This window comes from Leptonychotes weddellii, chromosome 6 (genome assembly GCF_054177405.1).
Source record: "Leptonychotes weddellii isolate Sample4059 chromosome 6, ASM5417740v2, whole genome shotgun sequence".
Classification (NCBI taxonomy): domain Eukaryota; kingdom Metazoa; phylum Chordata; class Mammalia; order Carnivora; family Phocidae; genus Leptonychotes; species Leptonychotes weddellii.
In genome coordinates, this window is record NC_138374.1 from 28,562,147 (window position 1) to 28,580,738 (window position 18,592).

General features: G+C 46.6%; 1 protein-coding gene across 1 annotated transcript in view; it reads left to right on the forward strand.

The window, feature by feature from the left end:
- Positions 1-18,592, forward strand: part of TLL2 (tolloid like 2) — a 115,393-nt gene that overhangs the window by 9,625 nt on the left and 87,176 nt on the right. The window contains exon 2 of the mRNA XM_081823729.1: positions 14,109-14,219. Within this exon, the coding sequence (XP_081679855.1) occupies positions 14,109-14,219 (111 nt within the window). The remainder of the gene's footprint in view (positions 1-14,108; positions 14,220-18,592) is intronic.

An 18,592-nucleotide genomic window follows, 5' to 3' on the forward strand; every position in this document is an offset into this window, starting at 1 on the left:
AACTCTTTTTCACGTTCCTGGGTCCGTTCTCCTCACTGAACTGGCACTGGCCTCCCATCCTCTCACCCTGGGCTCAGACTCAGCTTGATTCCCGAAGGCTGGGCTCCGTGGCGGCAGGTACCACGTTGTACCAGAGTCCACCCAGGTGCTTCAACCAGAAACTCCGGTGTCATCCCGGATAGCTGTCTCTTCTTTTCCCTCTCGTGCAGTCCAGCCCAAGTCCTGCCAGTCCCCCTCCTCCATCTCCACTGCCACCGTTTGGCCAGAGATGGGCTCCCCGCTGGGCTGATTGCGACAGTGCCTGACCCCCCCTCCCTGCTGCCCCACTTGCTTCCTGCAGTCTCTTTTCCACGGCGTAAGCAGAGTGCTCTTTTTGAAAGATCATATTTACAAAATCAGATCTGCTTAGGACCCTCAGCTTACATATCGTTCCCCCCCCCCACCCCCGACCCTCCGAGGCCTTCCTAGGCCCTGTTCTCCATCAGGACTCCTCTCTTAAATCTCTCATCACCTTTGTTTCCCTGAATGGCAACTTTCACTGTCCGTTACTGGGCATAGTCAATGGTGTGATTATTTGCTCAATGTCTGTCTACATATGAGACAGTGAGCTCCAAGGCATAGAAACTAGACTCATTTGGTTTCCAGGTCAGCAGCACAGTGCCTGGCACATAGTGGGGGTTCAAGCAGTATTTGTGAAATGAAAACCTGAGCAAATGAGATACCAGAGGGATTTGGAAAAGGTAACAATCACCATAAGAAAATCATGGAAGCCTTCCTGGTAAGTGGGGTTGGTAAGCCCTGATCTTGGCCTAGAAGGATGGATGGGATTTGAAGAAGCTGGGGTGCACATTAGGAACTGAGTCAAGGTGAGGTAGCAGGAGTGCTTTTGATGTGTCTGGAGCTGGGGGATTGCTCTGGTTTACTTTGCAGAGTAGCAGAGACAAGACTGAGAGAAGCTTGGAACAGTGGATGTCAAGCTGAGACATTTGAAACATGTCCCTTAGGAAATGGGGAGCTATTGATGTTTCTTGAGCAGAGGACTATTATAATGAAGACATATAATGCTTAGGATCTGTAGAAGCAGGAAATAGGAGGACCACCAGAAGGTCTAGGCCTGGGAGCAGGAGGACCAGACTTGGGCTACGGCCTCGGGAATGGAAAGGAAGGGAAGATAGGAGGGAGATCGTGGGTCTATGTGTGGGAGAGGTCCCAAGCTGAGCTGCATCTCGAGATCAGAGTTGAAACATGAATGAGTTCATCAAGGCGTGCTCAGTAAGCATTGGGGTGTCCTTGAGGTGGGCAGGAAAGGGAGATTACTTTTTAACATAAAACAGTTTTCTTAATTACACAGCTAATACACATCCACTGAAGAATATTTAGAAAATATAAAGAGCAAGCAAGAGTAAAAATTTCCAGTAATTCCATAGCCTAGAAGTAATTGTTAACATTTGGTTGTATATTCTTCCAAAAAGTTCTTATGTGTGTTTATGTTTTTTCTTTAAATGCTGTACATTCTGCTTTAAGCCTGCTGGTGTTTCATTTTCACTTAGTAGCGTGACCTTCTTTGCATGATAGTAAAGCTGCTTGCGTAATAAATGTACTTCTATAACGTTGATTTAAGTTGCTTTGTACATCATTGTATAGATGCTCTATAATTTGTTTAATCAATCCCCTATTGTTGGCCATAGAGATTTTCCCTAATCTTTTCTTTTGCTTTTATACACAGTGACACTGGAGTCATCCTTGTTGCTAGATTTTTATGTGCATTTAGCATTAGTTCTTTAGAAAAAATTCCTACATGTGGAATTGCTGAGGCGAAAGTGTAGATGCTTTTAGATTCTTCTTTTCAAACTGCCCTTCACATTTTTTCATTCCTTTGAATTTCCATTAAGATTAACGTTCTGTACCCCTGAAACAAATAATACATCATATGTTAATTAAAAAAAAGATTAACATTCTGTATTCTAGTTTTAAAAATCTTTGCTGGTTTGATGAGAGAAGAATAATTTGCTGTTTCTTCAGTTTGCATTTATATTGTAATGGTATGTCCTTTACAAATGATTTTGAACCTTTAACAGCTTATTTTGACCATTTGTATATCTTTTGCTATGTGCATTTCCTGCTTATGCTGTTTATTTCATGTTGTTTTCTTCTTATTTATGAGCTTTTTTTCCCCTTCTCTTCATGCTCATTTTTCTAATTGTATGGTCATTTTTTTAACATTTTGTAGAAACTGTTAAATTTTAGGAACTTCAACCTTTTATCTGTCACGTTTGTCACAAATAATTTTTGGAGAGAAGATCTCTAAAAAGCAGAGAGTTTATTCTGTACCATATCATTCACTTCTTTCGTGGCGATGATTGCGTGGCTGTATCAGTTAAGATTTTGGGTTTGCTAGTAATGGACCCACATTAATTGGCTATGTCTGTCGAGGTCCAGTTGGGAGACTGAAATCACACCAGTAATTGGAGAAACTAATTCAAAAATTTAATATAAAGGATTATAAACTAGCAAAAGGGAAGTGGCTACTGGAGAACTCTAAGGAAAACAGAACGAGCAGACACGCGGAGCAATTACTAGGGAAGGAGTAAACTTGAGAGAGGCCGCCCTCCCCACCCAGACTGAACTTCTGACTTCATAGGACAGGGTGTGGCTGTGGCTCGCTGGAAGTTGGGGAAGCTCACTGAGGTGCTACAGGAAGAGACTGCTGAGTGGGGAGTCACCCACTGGAGTATGGGCCAAACTCTGAAGGGTGGACACCCGAGGGTCTCCTGAACACTGCTGGCAGCCACTCCATAGGAACAAGAAAGATGAGACGCCTGGAACCGGGAAGAAAAATCCCTTCCTCTGGCACTCTCCCTCTAGTGCCCTCTACTGATAAAGCCTCATGCCATGCCAGGTGGCAAAGGAGGAAGGGTTCGAGGGTCCAGCTCGTGCACCACAAAGCAGGACACGAAAGTGTGGATTTAGAGCTGAGAAACAATATATTGGTAGCTGGAACATCAGTTACCCAAGCTAGAAGTTTCTTTCTCACATCCAAGTCTGGAGGTTCTGCAATGCAGGCCCAGCCAGTGTGTCTTCTGCTCCGGGAAATCCTCCGGGATACAGTCTCTTTACAGATTGCCCCTCTGTTCTCCCGAGGTTGAGGCCTGTGTCCTCATGGCCCAAGATGGTAGCCAGAGCTCAAACCATCACAAACACAGTCGAGACATGGGAGACATGGAAAAGAAAGAGGGACCAAGAATGTGTGAGAAGAAGGTTTGCAGGAGATGCCATTTGCCCCGTCAGCATCTACTATCTCACTGCTCATGTGGCCACAGATAGCTACAGGGGAGTCAGGGGGATGTTTCTTTGGGAAGGCCTGGAACTGAAAATCAGAGGTTCCATTCTTAGGGAAGAAGGGAGAAAAGGTATTGGTGGACCATAAGTGATCTCTGCCACAATAGACTAAACTTGCTGGACCTTTATGAAGAAAATTTAGTCACAATGATGATAAACTCATTACTATTACCGATATACAAGGTAAGATCTCAGAGTAAAATCCTGTAGAATGTCAGAGCTAGAAGGAACCACTGGGATTATTTATTCTAAGTTTTTCACATTTCCCGTGAGAACCCTGAGGGCCTGGGGAGGCGGGGCAGTAACTTGTCCAAGGTCACATGGACCGCTGTGGGCAGCTCTGGCCTGGAGGTGGATGCCTGGTCTCCTTTACCCTCTGCCTGCATATCTTTCTACTCTCTGCACTACTTAGGGTCTCCAATGGGCCTTTGTCTTCAGAATGAGTCCTGCATAATTGCGCTGGTAACTTGTGGCTCTATGCAAGATCATTCCACAGTGGAGATATTAGGGCTTATGAGATATGCCTGGTCCTGGAATCAGGCACATAAGATGAAAAATTACAGCCCAAGAAGCTTCTGGCTCTTAGGACCTAAACTGCACCCTTCTCTTCAATACTGAGTGGAGGCCTGTGAGCTCGGGCTGTGGGAACACAGCGCGTGTGAGAGAGCAGTAAGTCATGTTCTGCTGGAATGAAGCAGCGAAAGTGTGCTCTTAGGCCAAAGTAGCCAATCCCCTTATCAGTCTGAATGCCATTGTCCTGTTCAGCTGTGGAAATAACAGAAGGATTTTTCTTAGAACAGTGTGAGCCAGGGTCTCGGCAGGAAACAGACTTTACCCCAGATGTTTCAATCGAAGAGACCTCCATGAAGAGACTACTTACAGAGGCAGGGTTAAGGGACAAAGAAGAGCATGAAGCACCCAGAGGCCAGCAAGCCACCCCTGTGGCTGAAGGGACGGGGAGGGGGCAGTGTTATAGGAGCTGGAACCAAGCACAAGGGGAAGTGGCTGAGGGATGCACCTGCTGCGAGAGACAGAGCACCAAGCTGGGGGAGAAAGGAGGGAAGAAATGCCTGGATCTTTCCCTCCTCTTCCATCTCATCTGCCAGGGTCTCCTCCTGCTTGAATGCCCCCAGAAGCCAGAGAGCCGGGGGCCGTGGAGGATGCAGGCAGGCCACAGGATCAGCCTTCCTGGGCAGGGCAGAGAGGGTGGAGAGTAAGTACAGGAAGAATAACTTTAATCATAGCTCAGGATCTGCTGCAGATATTCTTTTACATGGATGGAAATACTTTTAGTATCTTTAAAAGGTACATTTGTAAATGGCCAATGTGTGGCATGTAGGATGCCGCTTCTCCCCTGTGACAAAGGCAGACATGGCTAATTGACCATGGTGCTCTTTTCTATGAGCCCAAGAAGTCACCTCGAGGTGCTCCAAGAAACATGACCAATTGAGTGGGCTTGGTGCATGAGATGAAACCTATTTGGAGCTAAAACTTAAATAACCTGGCCAATATGGCCTACCTTCCTGCTCTTGACAATCTAGTGGATAATCCTTTCTTTCTGGGAGATAGCCAAGCAGGTATTTCTTAAGCCAAGCAAGTCCTGCGTGGAAAGCACAGATGCGGCATGGCTCCTTAAGGCGCTGGTGTGGCCATAGTGTGATGGAGAAGCAGGGGCGAGGCAGAAGGCCATATCTGCCTCGAGCAAGGTGGCCACCAGCCCAGGCACCAGCCGGATGCCCTTGGCTCATCTGTAAAATAGGATGGTGCCAAGCAAGACAGAAGGCCGGGCTGGGCGTGCTCCTGAGGTGGAACCAGCCTTCGGAGCTCAGCCATCTGTGTGTGGTGCTCTCCTCGGTCCTGACTGACCTTTAACATAGGGAGGACCCTATGGATTCTAAGGCCTGGGGGTGTTTCTTCTGCGTGCTCTCAGATTGCTGAGTTCAGGCTGTAAGTGACTTTGAATAGGAAACCCTTAGCTGGAACCAGTGGATAATAGATTATGAACGTTGCCAGCATGGTGTAGGGTGTAGATAGCAAATAGGGCCCAGCTCCTGTGCCATCTCTATCAATTCGTGCTGGCCCTCTGAAGCACTGTGTTAGGATGGACAGGAGGGCCGTGATTAGGGATATCTGCCCTGGGGGGAGGGGAGCACATGTTTGTCTCATATTTGCCATCCCCAGAAAGAGCACTTGTTGAGAGTCGGCAGACATGGCTTCTGAATGTGATATTTTGAGTACATCATCTAACCTTCCAGGACCTGTTTCCTCACATGGAAAAGAAGGACATTGCTTAGATGACTTTTAAACTCTCTCTAGCTTAGAAATTCCATGATTCAGACTAGTTTTTTTTAAAGCATGTGAAACTTGCAATGAATCGGATCCAATTAAAATATTTCCAACTCCCCGCTCCTCTCAGCCATATGCTTGAGTAACTAAGCTATCTGTCCCTCGTGGGGGCCATTTCCAAGCTTGAGCAGCTGGACACCCTGAGACAGGAGGCCTCCCATACTAAACAGACCCTACTTTTTAATCTCGACCAAAAGATCCAGGAGGCGTGATTCACATCTCGCCCTGTTTCCTCTCCTCTGTCCTCCGAGAGCCCGAACCTCTCCCCTCGTGCTCTGCAAATGCGCCTGAATGCAGAGTCCTGAAATTTAGGTTCATGGTTTCAAAGTTCATGGTCCTGAGAATAAACAAAAAAACTATTGTGGTTGCATAGAGCTGTGGACCCCATTAACACCGCCCCATGAATATTTATAGCGCGAAACTACAAAAGAACATAGAGGCCATATTGTATTTCCTAGAACTTTCTTTCCATGGGGTCCTTTCTCTGTGGGTCACTTTAATGTAAGCTTTGCTTATTTAGTTGCACACTTTAAGCCGATTAACTTTTTACTAAAAAAAAAAAAAAAAAACCCTCCCTGTTTGTTTGTACATACACTCCCTTGACAAAGATTCACAGAAAACTGCTTTAAACCTGTTAAATCCCTCTGCTGGAAACTTGAAGTGAACTAAATGTGTCTCTGGGTAGGATTTCCCTGTAACTGTCCCCGCCTCGGGCCCACGCACCCTACCTCAGCCTGTTTGCTGAGAGGAATTCCCATGTCAGAATGCACCGTATTTAGTTCCTCTGATCATCTCGGCTTCTCTCTAGGCGACTCTTAAACAGAGCATTAGCGCCATCTCCTTCCTTCATGGCTTGTCATCGGGATGACAAAGGGCGGGCCCTGGCTGGGGGGATACAGAAATTGTAGGGAAATCAAACCTTAGCGCTGGAGGGATCTCAGAGGCGGTGGACTCCCCTGGTCTCCAAACTAAAGTGAGCATGAGTCACCTGAAGGGGGAGGGGTGGGGGCATGAGTTTTAAATGTATATTCCTGGAGATTCTGTCCCCAGAGATTCTGATTTCATAGGCCTGGGTTGGGGCCTGGGGATTAGTGTCATATACGCATATGCATACGCTCTCCTTAGACACTTCGAACCCAAGTGGTTTGTGGACCATGACTTGGGAAGCACCGAGCTGGTTCAGCTGTCTCCTTGTATGGGTGAAGAAAATGTCACCAAAGGGAAAAGTTATTTGTCCAGCGTCACACACAGCAAGCAGACTCCCTCTTTCTGAGTATAGATGATGTCCGTGGCTCCACACTGCTTTAATCTGGGCTGGCGTGTCCTGAGATGCAGCTCTACGGTGGAACATGTGCGATGAGGTCCCTGTGAGGGAAGCTGATTGAAAACTAGACCACCTCTTAGCTCAGGCCCAAGTTGTAAGTGTAGATATGAAGGTGAGGAAATGGCCTGGTTGGTAGAGGGGAGGGAGAGATAAGCACCTGTGGAAGTCACTCCCATGGGATAACAGATCCAGGTCTCTTCGGGTTTTGGAGTGGGCCCCAGGGTGGACTGGGAAGGTGGGGGTATCCCTAAGCTGTGTCAGTCCCCCTGGGCTTCCCACTCTCAGGGCACCAGGAAACAGAATCCTAGGGAGGGTACGGTTGGTGACAGGGTGATGGCAGGGTCAAAAGGGGTCTCCCCCTGACTGGCTGGGCTTCTGCCTGGCTCACGGGCTTCCCAGCTCTGTAGGCCTCAACCCAAGGACTGTGTATAACACCCCCAGGATCCCCCCCAACCAGACTTCCAGAATCTCAGGTGGGAAGGGGCGTGCAGGGTACCCTGGCCCACCCCTCCGGCACCCTGTCCCCTGGAAGCACCCTGGCTGGGCTGTTGCAGCCTTTGTCAGGCCAGCAGCTTCTCTGGAAACAGGGCTCTTATTGCTGACCGTGAGATCAGCCCCCATCTGGAGTCCCAGTTCAAGAAACGGGGTCCTGTGCAAAGCAGTGAGCTGAGCTCCAAGTTTAGAGCCAAAAGGTCTGATTTCAAGGCCCATCCACTTTTCACAGGTTGTAAATGTGGGCTAGTTGTTAACTCCCCTAAGCCTTACTTTCCCCCATAAAATGGGGCTCACGGTTCTGGCTAAGCTTTCCCCTGTGACACGGGGATCGTACCTGCCCTCAGTTGTCACGAACACGTTCTGAAGGCCCAGAACATGGCAGGCTCTGAGCTAGGGTCTGGGGTGAGTGGTGCGGAGGGGTGAGTGGTGGAGAGGGTCTGGGGTGAGTGGTGGGGAGGAGAGGAGAGTCACAGGGAACTGTAAAGGGCTGAACCAAAGTGAGGGGCTCCTTGTGACCAGCTCCACCGTGGATGCTCTAACAGCCCCGGATTCTGTTCCTAGTGTCTGGACCTTTCTTACCCCTTGCACAGCCCCTCAGTTCCTGTGGCCTCACATCCTCCCTTGCTCTTGCTGTCATTGGCAGTCCACATGAGTGGGTCCCCCACATCAACCAGGCTGCCCTCATTGGGCCCCTTCTGCTCCTGTCCTGACACTGCTTTGCTGCTTCTCACCACGGGCCCTTTGCTCTTGCTGTCCACTTGACAAACTTCTGCTTGTAATTCATCCTTCTACTCAAGTGTCACCCCCTCTGTGAGGCCTTTCCTGATTCTACCCCCCAGGCTAAATTAGTCCCTCCTCTGTAGGCTTCCCTCCCTCACTGAGCAGCGTGGATCATTTCAAGGCAAAGATGGATGGCAGTTGAGAGTGGACTTGAGAGGTGGCCCAGAGCAAATTGCCCAATCGCCCGAGCCTGCTTTTCTCATCCGAAAAATGAGTGTGATGATGTGTATTGCACGGAGTTGCCGTCGGCAGGGTTAGAGGAGTGTAAGAGCTTGGCATCTGGCTGGTGCTTAAGGGGATCAATCCCTTTCTCTTCTGTGCCTTGCTCCTGAGAGAAGAACTGAAACATCAGATTTGGGAGAAAAAGAGCTGATCCAAGATAAAGGGGATGCGTTGGAAGGGTGTGAGCTCTGTGTCACTGGAAGTGTGTGAGAAGAGGCCATTCAGGCATGAGTGGGTGGGTTGGACCCGGGGACCAGTAGGGCCCCTTCTAGGCCTCAGAGTCTATAATTCCTGGAGGATTGCTGAGCAGTGCAACAGTCTCCAAAAGGTGTTCCTTAGATCAGGATTCAGTGAAAAGAGAACCCAGGGCAAACCACATTGGGAAGGGCTGCATTCTCTTTCTCTTAGAGACTCATGATATTTGTTAGGGTTGTAAAGGCTCTGAGAAGTCCTGCAGTAAGGAAAGCTATTTAATGCCACATTTCTTATTAGAATGCGAAACTTTGGGAAGAGTGGCTTGGTCAGGGAGAAATCTGGCTTGGGAATCCAGGAGGCCTCGGTTAGCTTAAAACGTCTGTGAAGCCTCTTCCTGATTGCATGACCTTGGCCAAGTCTTATCTCCTCTCTGGCCCTTCATTTGAGGTTGATGTATAGAATGCATTTGGCCTGGTATCCGAGACAGAGTGCTGTATGCTTCTGTTGTAGATGGGAAAAGACAGGCAGGGCAAGATGCTGTGAGAATCCTGGGATGGGAGCCTTTCCCTGCAAGGCTGACTCATGGTCATCTTTTGAAGCCTTGAGGGCCAGGCATACACATGGGATCAGATGGGGAACATAACATTATGGCTACTCATCATTATTATTACAGTAGTCTGCTGGAGCTGGTTCTCACCTGCAAGCTTGTGAGAGCCCATGGTACGCTCCTTTTCCCAACACCATGTTCTGCCACCTCGAAATCAGCCACCGTGGGAGTTACACCAGGGAAATCAGCAAACGCTACAAACCAGGCTCTCCCCTCCCCTAGCCAATTGTTAATTATCAGCACATCACTGATTAGATATCATTAGAAAGTATTTCTTTAAAATTAGTCTCCTTTTATATTTGCAAATTTCTTATTTAAAACTGGACCTGACTACTTTAAAGATTTCTATTTTTGGATTCTGAAAAGCATTTTTCCTATTGTATTTCATAATCTATTCCCGACAGAGTTACTAGCCAGAGCTTCCTAACAAAACACCACCTTGTGACAACTCCCTAAATTGCAGGTTGGAGTTCAGTGGGGTCAGCCGAGACTGAAGCCCATGGCATTTTCACTGATGGGCATTTTAGATGCTTCCTCTGGCCTATCCTTTCAAGTTCTCTATGTGCCCCTAGGGGCATGGTTGATGGAGGCAAAATCTCTGGCGCCTTGGGTCTGTGCTTCTCAGACTTCAGTGTGCACGCGCTCTCCCCGGGAATCTTGTTCACATGCAGCTTCTGATTCAACAGGTCTGGTGTGGGTCCTGCGATCTTGTATTTCTGTGGAGCTCTGAGATGCTGCTGCTTGTCTGTGAATTACACTTTAGTAGCCGGGGTTGGTGGGGGAAAGAGAAAGGAACCCTCCCAGAGCTTCTCTTAGGAGATTGCCAGGGGCCATGTTTTGCCTTTTGGTAAGAATTCAATAGCTGTGTGTTTTGAATCCATAGACTTATTAGCTCATTTGATTCTAAATATTGTTCTGCCAACTTGTTGATTTAATTTTTAAATTTTAATATATTTTTTACTTCTTTGGAATTTATTCTGGTGTAGTGTAAGTTCAAAGCCAACCTGATTTTTCCTCGAATAGCTAACCTATTTGTCTCAACATAATTCATTGATTGCCCCCTCTTTCCACAAATTTGTGAGACCTCCTCATATATGAATTTTCTTATATAGCCTAGGGATTGCTTCCAGACTATTTTATGTTGCAGGGTTGTTGTAGCTTTATAACATATTTATAACATGTATTTTTATAACATGTATGTTATAACACGTAACATATTAATTAGTCCAATGAAGCCAGTCTTCCTTTAGTACTCTTTCTTTTTTTTTTTTTTTTTTAAAGATTTTATTTATTTATTTGACAGAGAGAGACACAGCGAGAGAGGGAACACAAGCAGGGGGAGTGGGAGAGGCAGAAGCAGGCTCCCCGCAGAGCAGGGAGCCCGATGCGGGACTCGATCCCAGGACCCTGGGATCATGACCTGAGCCGAAGGCAGTAGCTTAACCAACTGAGCCACCCAGGCGCCCTTTAGTACTCTTTCTTGAGTGTTATCACTTAATCATGCAGATGAACTTTAATATCATTTTGTCAATAATAAAAGCATTATTGGGATTTTGATTGAAGTATATTAAACCTACACATTAATTTGAAAAGAATGAACGTTTCAGGAACATAGTATGTTTTTCTTTTCATGTCAGTCACTTTTTATAGCTTTTAGTAGAATTTTACGTTCTTGACATAGTATCACACTTTTTGTATCAAGGTTATTCCTAGATATGTGTTGCTTTTTGCTGCTATTTTAAATATAATTTATTATTTTATTTTATATTATATTATGTTATGTATACCATATACAATTTTAGTTTATATTGTTTATATTGTATTCATAATATAGCCATTAGCCACATGTAGCAATTTAAATTTTAATTACAATAAAATAAAACGTAAAATTCAGTTCCTCAATTACACCAGCCACATTTCGAGTGCCCAGTAACCACATGTAGTTATTGGCTACCATATTGCAGAAATGGCTACCACCATTGCAGAAAATACTATTGCACAGTGGTGTAGTGCTAATCGTTGATCCATTATTTTTTCTTATGTGTTGTGACAGTATCTTATTTTATTTGGGAACACTTTTCAATTTGTTCTTTTCGATTTCTAAGGAGAGCAGTTGCTTTTATATCAGACCTCTGATTTCTTTTCTACAGCAGTATCATCCCGATTCTCTTCCTAAAGATGAAAGCAGGGACCTCGAACACACCCTGGAGGGTTGCCACTCCCACACTTGCCCACGGCAGACATCACTAACTAATCCCGGCACTCTTTGCTGTTCCCTGAACTATTCTTGTTTTTGAAACTTACATCTTAGAGCTCTGCTCTTCTCTGGCTCCAGAGATGGACTAGGATGCAGTGGCAGGCCACGAGGTGTCTTCCCCATGTGTGCTCTCCAGGGGAGGGCTCTGATTCCACCTCCTGTGAGTAGTTCTCCGATCATCTTTCCAACATGGCCCTCCATGGTGCCATTGTGGGGGGGTCCTGTCTTTTCTTTTCCGTTATTCTCATTGGCTGTATCTGAAGAGGACATCTTTTTCAGCCCACTTCCTTCCCCATAGGAGGTTGGGGGCCCAAGGATCATTTGGGGTCATTTTAAGTCTCAAAGAGTTGCAGTCTCCTGCAGGCCGTTCTAGTGGCTCTTCTGACACATGCTTTTCTGAAATGTTAGTCGTCTTCCTGTTTGATTCAGCTGCAGGTGGGGGGGCCACACCTCGGTTGTTTTCTAGACATGCCTCTCTCTCTGGACTTAGTTGCTGGCACCTGGCATTTGCTAGGCCTCTCTGAGGGAACCTTGCTTTTGGTCTCCTGTCCCTCCCCATTCTTCTCCCACTGAAAGCATGTATTGGGCACCATCTTGACTGGTCCTTGCAATAAGGTTGAGTGGTTTATTTTTTCTCGCGCAGATTTCTTGTATAATTTACATACTGTATAATTCACCATTGTAAGTGTACAATTCAGTGATTTTAGTAAATTCATAGTTGTGCAACCATCACCACAATTAAATTATAGAACATTTCCACCACCGGGAAGAGCTCCCTTGTGCTCATTGATAGCCAAATCTCAGTCCTGCCCCCAACCCTAGCAATCACTAATCTTTCTAGCTCTATAAATTAGCCTTTTCTAGACATTTAATATAAATGGAATCATGTAATATGTAGTCTATCGCATCTAGCCTCTTTCACTTAGCATGATGTTTTTGAGACTCATACATGTTGTAGTCAATACATATATGTGTCATACATGTGCCAATAGTTTGTTCTTTTTAATTGCTAAATAGTTGACTATTTTATAGATATACCACATTTTGTTTATGTGTTCAACAGCTGATAGACATTTGTGTTGTTTTCAAGTTTGGGGCTATTATGAATAAGGTTGCTATAAACATTTGAATTTATGTCTTTGTGTGAACATATCTTTTCATTTCTCTTGGGAAGATTTCCTAGGAGTGGAATTGCTGGATCATATGATTATATTTAACTTTTTAGGAAACTTTGAGATTTTAAGATTATGTTTTTAAGATCATGTTCAACTTTTTAGGAAACTGCCAAATGATTTTCCATAGGTAGTATACCATCTTATCTTCCAACTAGCAATGGGTGAGAGTTCCCATTTCTCTTCACCACAAAGCTAAGTTTTAATTAGCCTCTGTTACTCAAAGGCCCTCTCAGTTTTTCTTTTATTGCTTAGTGATGAGAATAGGTTAGCTCTTCTTGAATTTCTGGACTCTCTCCACGCCTTGTCATTCCCACTATAAATTGCCCAATTCTCCATGAAACCCTTTTCTTTCTTGTAGTACCTTATCAAACACAGCTAATAGCAACTAAGGCGTGCTATTAACATTCTGACTCTCAATCTCTTCACTTAAAGCCATAGCTCATTCGGTTTATCATCTGCTTTCCAAGTGAATACAGGCCAATATTTTTACCAGGTACCCCATCACTGCATAACATAGTTCACCTCCTTCCAGGCTTCAGTAACAGTTTCCTTGACACTCACTGCCTTGCCCAAACACAATGGATTTTTGTTATAGCAGCATACTACTTCTGATAGCAATTTCCGTATTTGTCAGGATAAACACATTTGTCTGTGTTCTAGTAACAAATAGCCCCAAATCTCAGAGACTTGTAAAACTAGCAGGTTTTATTCTCCTCATTCATGCTACATATCCATCCTGGCCAGCCATACCTTTGCTCCCCATCCTATTTACCCTAGAACTCAGAGTGAGAGAGTCGCCCCTATCTAGAACATTGCTTGTCTTTTGGGAAAGGGAAAAGAGGACGTGTGAATCGTGCACTAACTCTTAAAGCTTTCTCTCACATTTATTTATCAGAGCAGGTGAAGTGGCCAATTCTGACATTAATGGGGCAAAGAAATATAATCTTCCCCCAGGGAAGGGCAGCAAATATTGTGAACAGTAGTATCATTTATCACATTATGCTTTTCTTTTATATCCTGGGGACTCTGGAGAAGAAAGAAACAGCTATCTCTATGTGGTGGTTTTGCCCAGAGCTGCTTACAGCTCGAGTAAGACAGGGTGCCCTTTCAAAACACCTTACAGACCTAGGCCTTGATCATCATGGTGGTTGGCTCCAGCCCTGTGGCTCTGGTACACAGAACTATTATACGCCATTCTTCTGTCTCTACCAGCCTGATGTGTTAGGTTCAGGGAGAGATTTGATTGGATGGATTGTCATTTCTAGAGTTTGCTACCCAACATCTAATGTCCTCCGGGGCGTTAATAAATCCATCTTTTTCCCTGATCTCCAGCCTAAATGGATCCATTTATGTTTTTTTTCTCTGCAGCTGTCTTTTGGGGAGACATTGCCTTAGATGAAGAGGACCTGAAGTTATTTCACGTCGACAAAGCCGGAGACTGGATCAAGCAGTCAGCAGAGGAAGGGGAACATAGCACAGGTAAGGACTGTGTCCCCCATTTTTCTTTCTCTGGGGGGGAGGGGTCAGGGACTCCGGCAAGTGTGGGTGTGGACCACGAGACATCAGTGTTTGACCTGTCGGTCTGTGGAAAACCAGAGGCCTCACTCTTTCTGCACTGCAGGCTGCGGGGCTGGAGCGTCCAGGGTTGCCGATCCTTGTAAGAAAATCTCCATTTGCCTCTTTTTTTTTTTTTTAAAGATTTTATTTATTTATTTGAGACAGAGCACATGAGAGGGGGGAGGGTCAGAGGGAGAAGCAGACTCCCTGCCGAGCAGGGAGCCCGATGCGGGACTCGATCCAGGGACTCCAGGATCATGACCTGAGCCGAAGGCAGTCGCTCAACCAACTGAGCCACCCAGGCGCCCAATACATCTTTATTTTTATAAAAATATTTATTTATTTGACAGGGAGAGAGAGAGAGCACAAGCAGGGGGAGAAGCAGGCAGAGGGAGAGGGAGAAGCAGGCTCCTCGCCGAGCGGGAAACCTGATGCAGGGCTCAGTCCCAGGGCCCTGGGATCATGACCTGAGCCGAAGGCAGACGCTTAACCAACTGAGCCACCCAGGCGCCCTCCATTTGCCTCTTTATCTGAAGGTTCAGGCTGCAACTCAGAAGGTTCAGACTTGAGCTCAGCGTGGGTTCTCAGGACGTTGGCCCCTGGGTGGGCCCCGCACGTCCCAGACTAGAGAGAATTCCTCCGTGGGCTCCCTCTCGGGCATGTCTGTCGATGATGCTAAAAACGCTCAGCACTGGGAAAGATGTCTGCTCCTGGGGCGCTGTGCACTGGTTTTGCAGTCAAACCAGGAAACACGATGGGGCTTCAGACTTTGATTACTCTTCTCCCTCCTTGCCTCCACCTGGGGGGAATAGTAGTGGGACTAGTCTCTTGAGTTCTCCGCCCCGCCCCGCCCCGGGCTCAGAGGCCTCAGAGGCCTCAGCTCTGGGGAATCCCTATTCTTAGCAGCAGCAAAGGGGCTGGGCCGGTGCGGCTCACCATGGCTGGCTATTTGGTGACCAGGGCTCACATGTGCCCGAGGCTACACTGCCCCTGCTACCTGCCGCCCCTCCCCACACCCTCTTTTCCTTTCTTTGGAGACTTTTAAAAACTTACTGTGCTGGGCGCCTGGGTGGCTCAGTTGGTTAAGCGACTGCCTTCGGCTCAGGTCATGATCCTGGAGTCCCGGGATCGAGTCCCGCATCGGGCTCCCTGCTCAGCGGGGAGCCTGCTTCTCCCTCTGACCCTCCCCCATCTCATGCTCTCTCTCTCATTCTCTCTCTCTCAAATAAATAAATAAAATCTTAAAAAACAAAACAAACACACAAAAAAACCTTACTGTGCTAAGAACGCAAAAGCTTTGCTCTCTTGACAAATTTTTAAGTGCACAAATAGTATTATAAACTATAGGCTCAGGGTGGTGTGGCAGATCTCCAGGACGTATTGCTCTTGCGTAACTGAGCTTTGTACCCTTTTTTGGGGCACCTGTCGTGACCAAGTGCAGTGCTGGAAAAAGAGGAGTAAGATGGGACCCCTGCCTTCAGGGAGACCATTCCTGCCAGGCAGACACGGTTTAGACCTGGGCAAGCTCTTTATCATCTCCAAGGTTCAGTTTTCCTATCTGCAAAATGGGGATGAAACCATCCCTCATGCCACAGGGGTTTGGGAGGATCAAGTCCCAGGGTAATGGGCTAGCCTGGTGCCTGGCACATAGCAAGTTCTCAGGCAATGACAGGTATTATCACTGAGGTGCTCCTCTCTAGTGGAACGAGACTGACAGGTGAAGAGATAAACTGCAGTTCCTCATGGCAAGGGCTATAATGAACCAAGAGAAGTGGGAAGAGAGAAGAGTGAGGGGAAGAAGCCTACACAGGGGAGCCAGGAAAGCCATTGTGGGAATGGACACCATTGCATCGTGTCTTGAAGGATGAGAATGAGTCCTTGAAGTAAAGAATTGGGAAAACACATTTCAGGCAGTGGGGAAGCCACACGGGGAGTATGAGAGGGCCTGTCTTTACTCGGGGAGCCTCGGAAAGGTGCGAGTCACTGGAGGGTGGCTCTTTGGGGTAGGCTGTGATAGAGAGATGCACCCGCCGAGGTTGGTGGGGGTAGATGGTGAGGGTGCCTGTTAGAGGGGTGGGTGGGAATGTGCCCAGAGTAAGGGGGCAGCTCCCATGGCTCATGAGGAATATGAGCAGCTCCAGGGACCGGGCCAAGTCCAAGCACCCCCCAGGGGCTGGGGGATGAGGGGAGAGCAAGAGGGCAAAGGTTGTCAGGAGGTCAGAGGGACCCCACTGCCAAAGGTTGGGAGGAAGGAGGAACAGTTTAGCCCTTTAGAGCTTCTTTTTGGTGTCTGGTTCTATAACTATAATTTCTTAGGAGTTTTGAGGCCTCTCGTGTGTGGTTTGAATAGTCTGTTTGAATTCTAAATGTTTTTTTACAAGCCAAATTATTTTTCACACCAATATATATGACCTTAATTGAGCTCTAACAAAAGGAAGCATCCCTTCATAATTCTACCACTCCAACTAACCAGTTCTTACCTGGAGGCCTAGAGAAGTTGACCTGATTGTAATCTCTGTGTGGTTAAAATTTTTAAAACTTTTTTTTTTTGCAATATTACTTAAAAATTGCAAACTTCACATATCTCCAATATACAGGATGATGGAACTTCTACGTATGTCCACATAAACCCCACCCAGACCAAGGCATGGAACATTTCTGGAACCATAGACACTCCTTTGTGCCCCCTTCTAGTCAATACCCATCCCACAGCAGCCACAGACTCATTTACCTGCAGAAATAGCATCACACAGCATGTATTCTTTGTGTCTATCTTATTTCACTCAGCTTTTTGGCCTTGTTGAGTGAAGTAGTTCGCTCTCTCTCGTTGTGTGGTATTCTCTCGTGTGATCAAATGCTAGCATGGTCATCCTTCTATTGACAGACATTTAGACCGTTCAGTTTTGGGCTATGATCAATAAAGCTGCTACTGATGTTCTTATACATACCTTTTGGTGGACACAAACACTCATTTCCACTGGGCAACCAGGAGTGGGATTGCTGGGTCATAAGCTACGTAAGTTCAGCTTTAGTAAATACTGTCTGTTCTCCAAAGAAGTTGCACCAATTTACATTCTGTGTGGGTGCGTACTGATTTGGAAGGCAGGAATGGTGTCCATGCAAGATCCAATGAGGACTTCGGGGGCTGGGGCATGGTCTCTCTGGCTTGGGGACCCTTCTCCCATACTCTGGACCAGCACAGCAGTGAGTTGGTGCTCATCCACCAACACGAACGTTCAGGGTCACCCCAATCAGTGATCCTTGTGTTGTCCTTGGGGGACCTGCCATGGCACAGCATGGGGCTTGGCAGATGTGAGTGGGAGACCCCCGAGAGAGGCTGGGAGTGGCCAGCCACCATGCCAGCTGTAGGCCAGCTCCTGGAGAGTCGCATGCCCAGAAGGTTGCCTCAGGATGCTGCAATGAAGGGAAGCCTGGCAGCCCTGCCTTCTCCTCCCTCCTGGCACTCCCCCAAGGCCAACATGGTCAGCCTCTGGTCTAAGAACTTGAGTCTTCTCTTTCCTTCCTCCCTGTGAACTAGGAGAGGACAGAGACCACATCATGTTTGTCTTTGGATCCCTTTGGAGGTGACCCAGTCTCCTGTACGTACAAGGCACTGGCCAACGTGGGTGGAGAGGAAGAAGGAAGGGGTTGGTGGAGATTGGCAGAGCCTGGAACCATCTCCTATGGGCCTAAACGATCAAGGGCTCCAACAGGGCTTTGCTTCCAGAAGAGTGGTTAAAGCACTGGTTATAGTCACGGGTTTTAGGATCAGACTGTCTGGGTTTGGATCCTTGAGCTGGGCCTCAGTTTCTTCATCTATCAAAAGGGAATAGTGATGTTATAAGGACAAAAAGAATACATATCAAGTGCTTAGCACAGTGCCTGGCTAATAATAAGTGCTCAATAAATATCAGCTCTGCCACCTCCTCATTATTCTTAGTAGTAGTATCTGCAGAAAGCACTGACCTGGGAGGGTTTAGGCTAATGTGGAGAACGGGGGAAATTTGCTGTGTGCTGGAGGGAACATTGGTAGCTTGGGTTTGAGGCCTTTGAAACATATACCTACCTGGTATTTCCTCCTTCCCAAGCTCAGAATGTGTTGTTTTTTTTCTTTTTTTTTCCTGGTGTGCTTTTATGGCAAAGTGATTTTTATCCTGATCACTTTTCTCTGTGGGCCAATAGTACTTGGCATCTATCTAGAATAGTTATTTTATTTTCAGAATGGGAATATTTTTATTGTTTTTGCTGATGAAACTAATACTGCCAGCTGTTAAAAAAAAAAAAAAAAGTCCAAT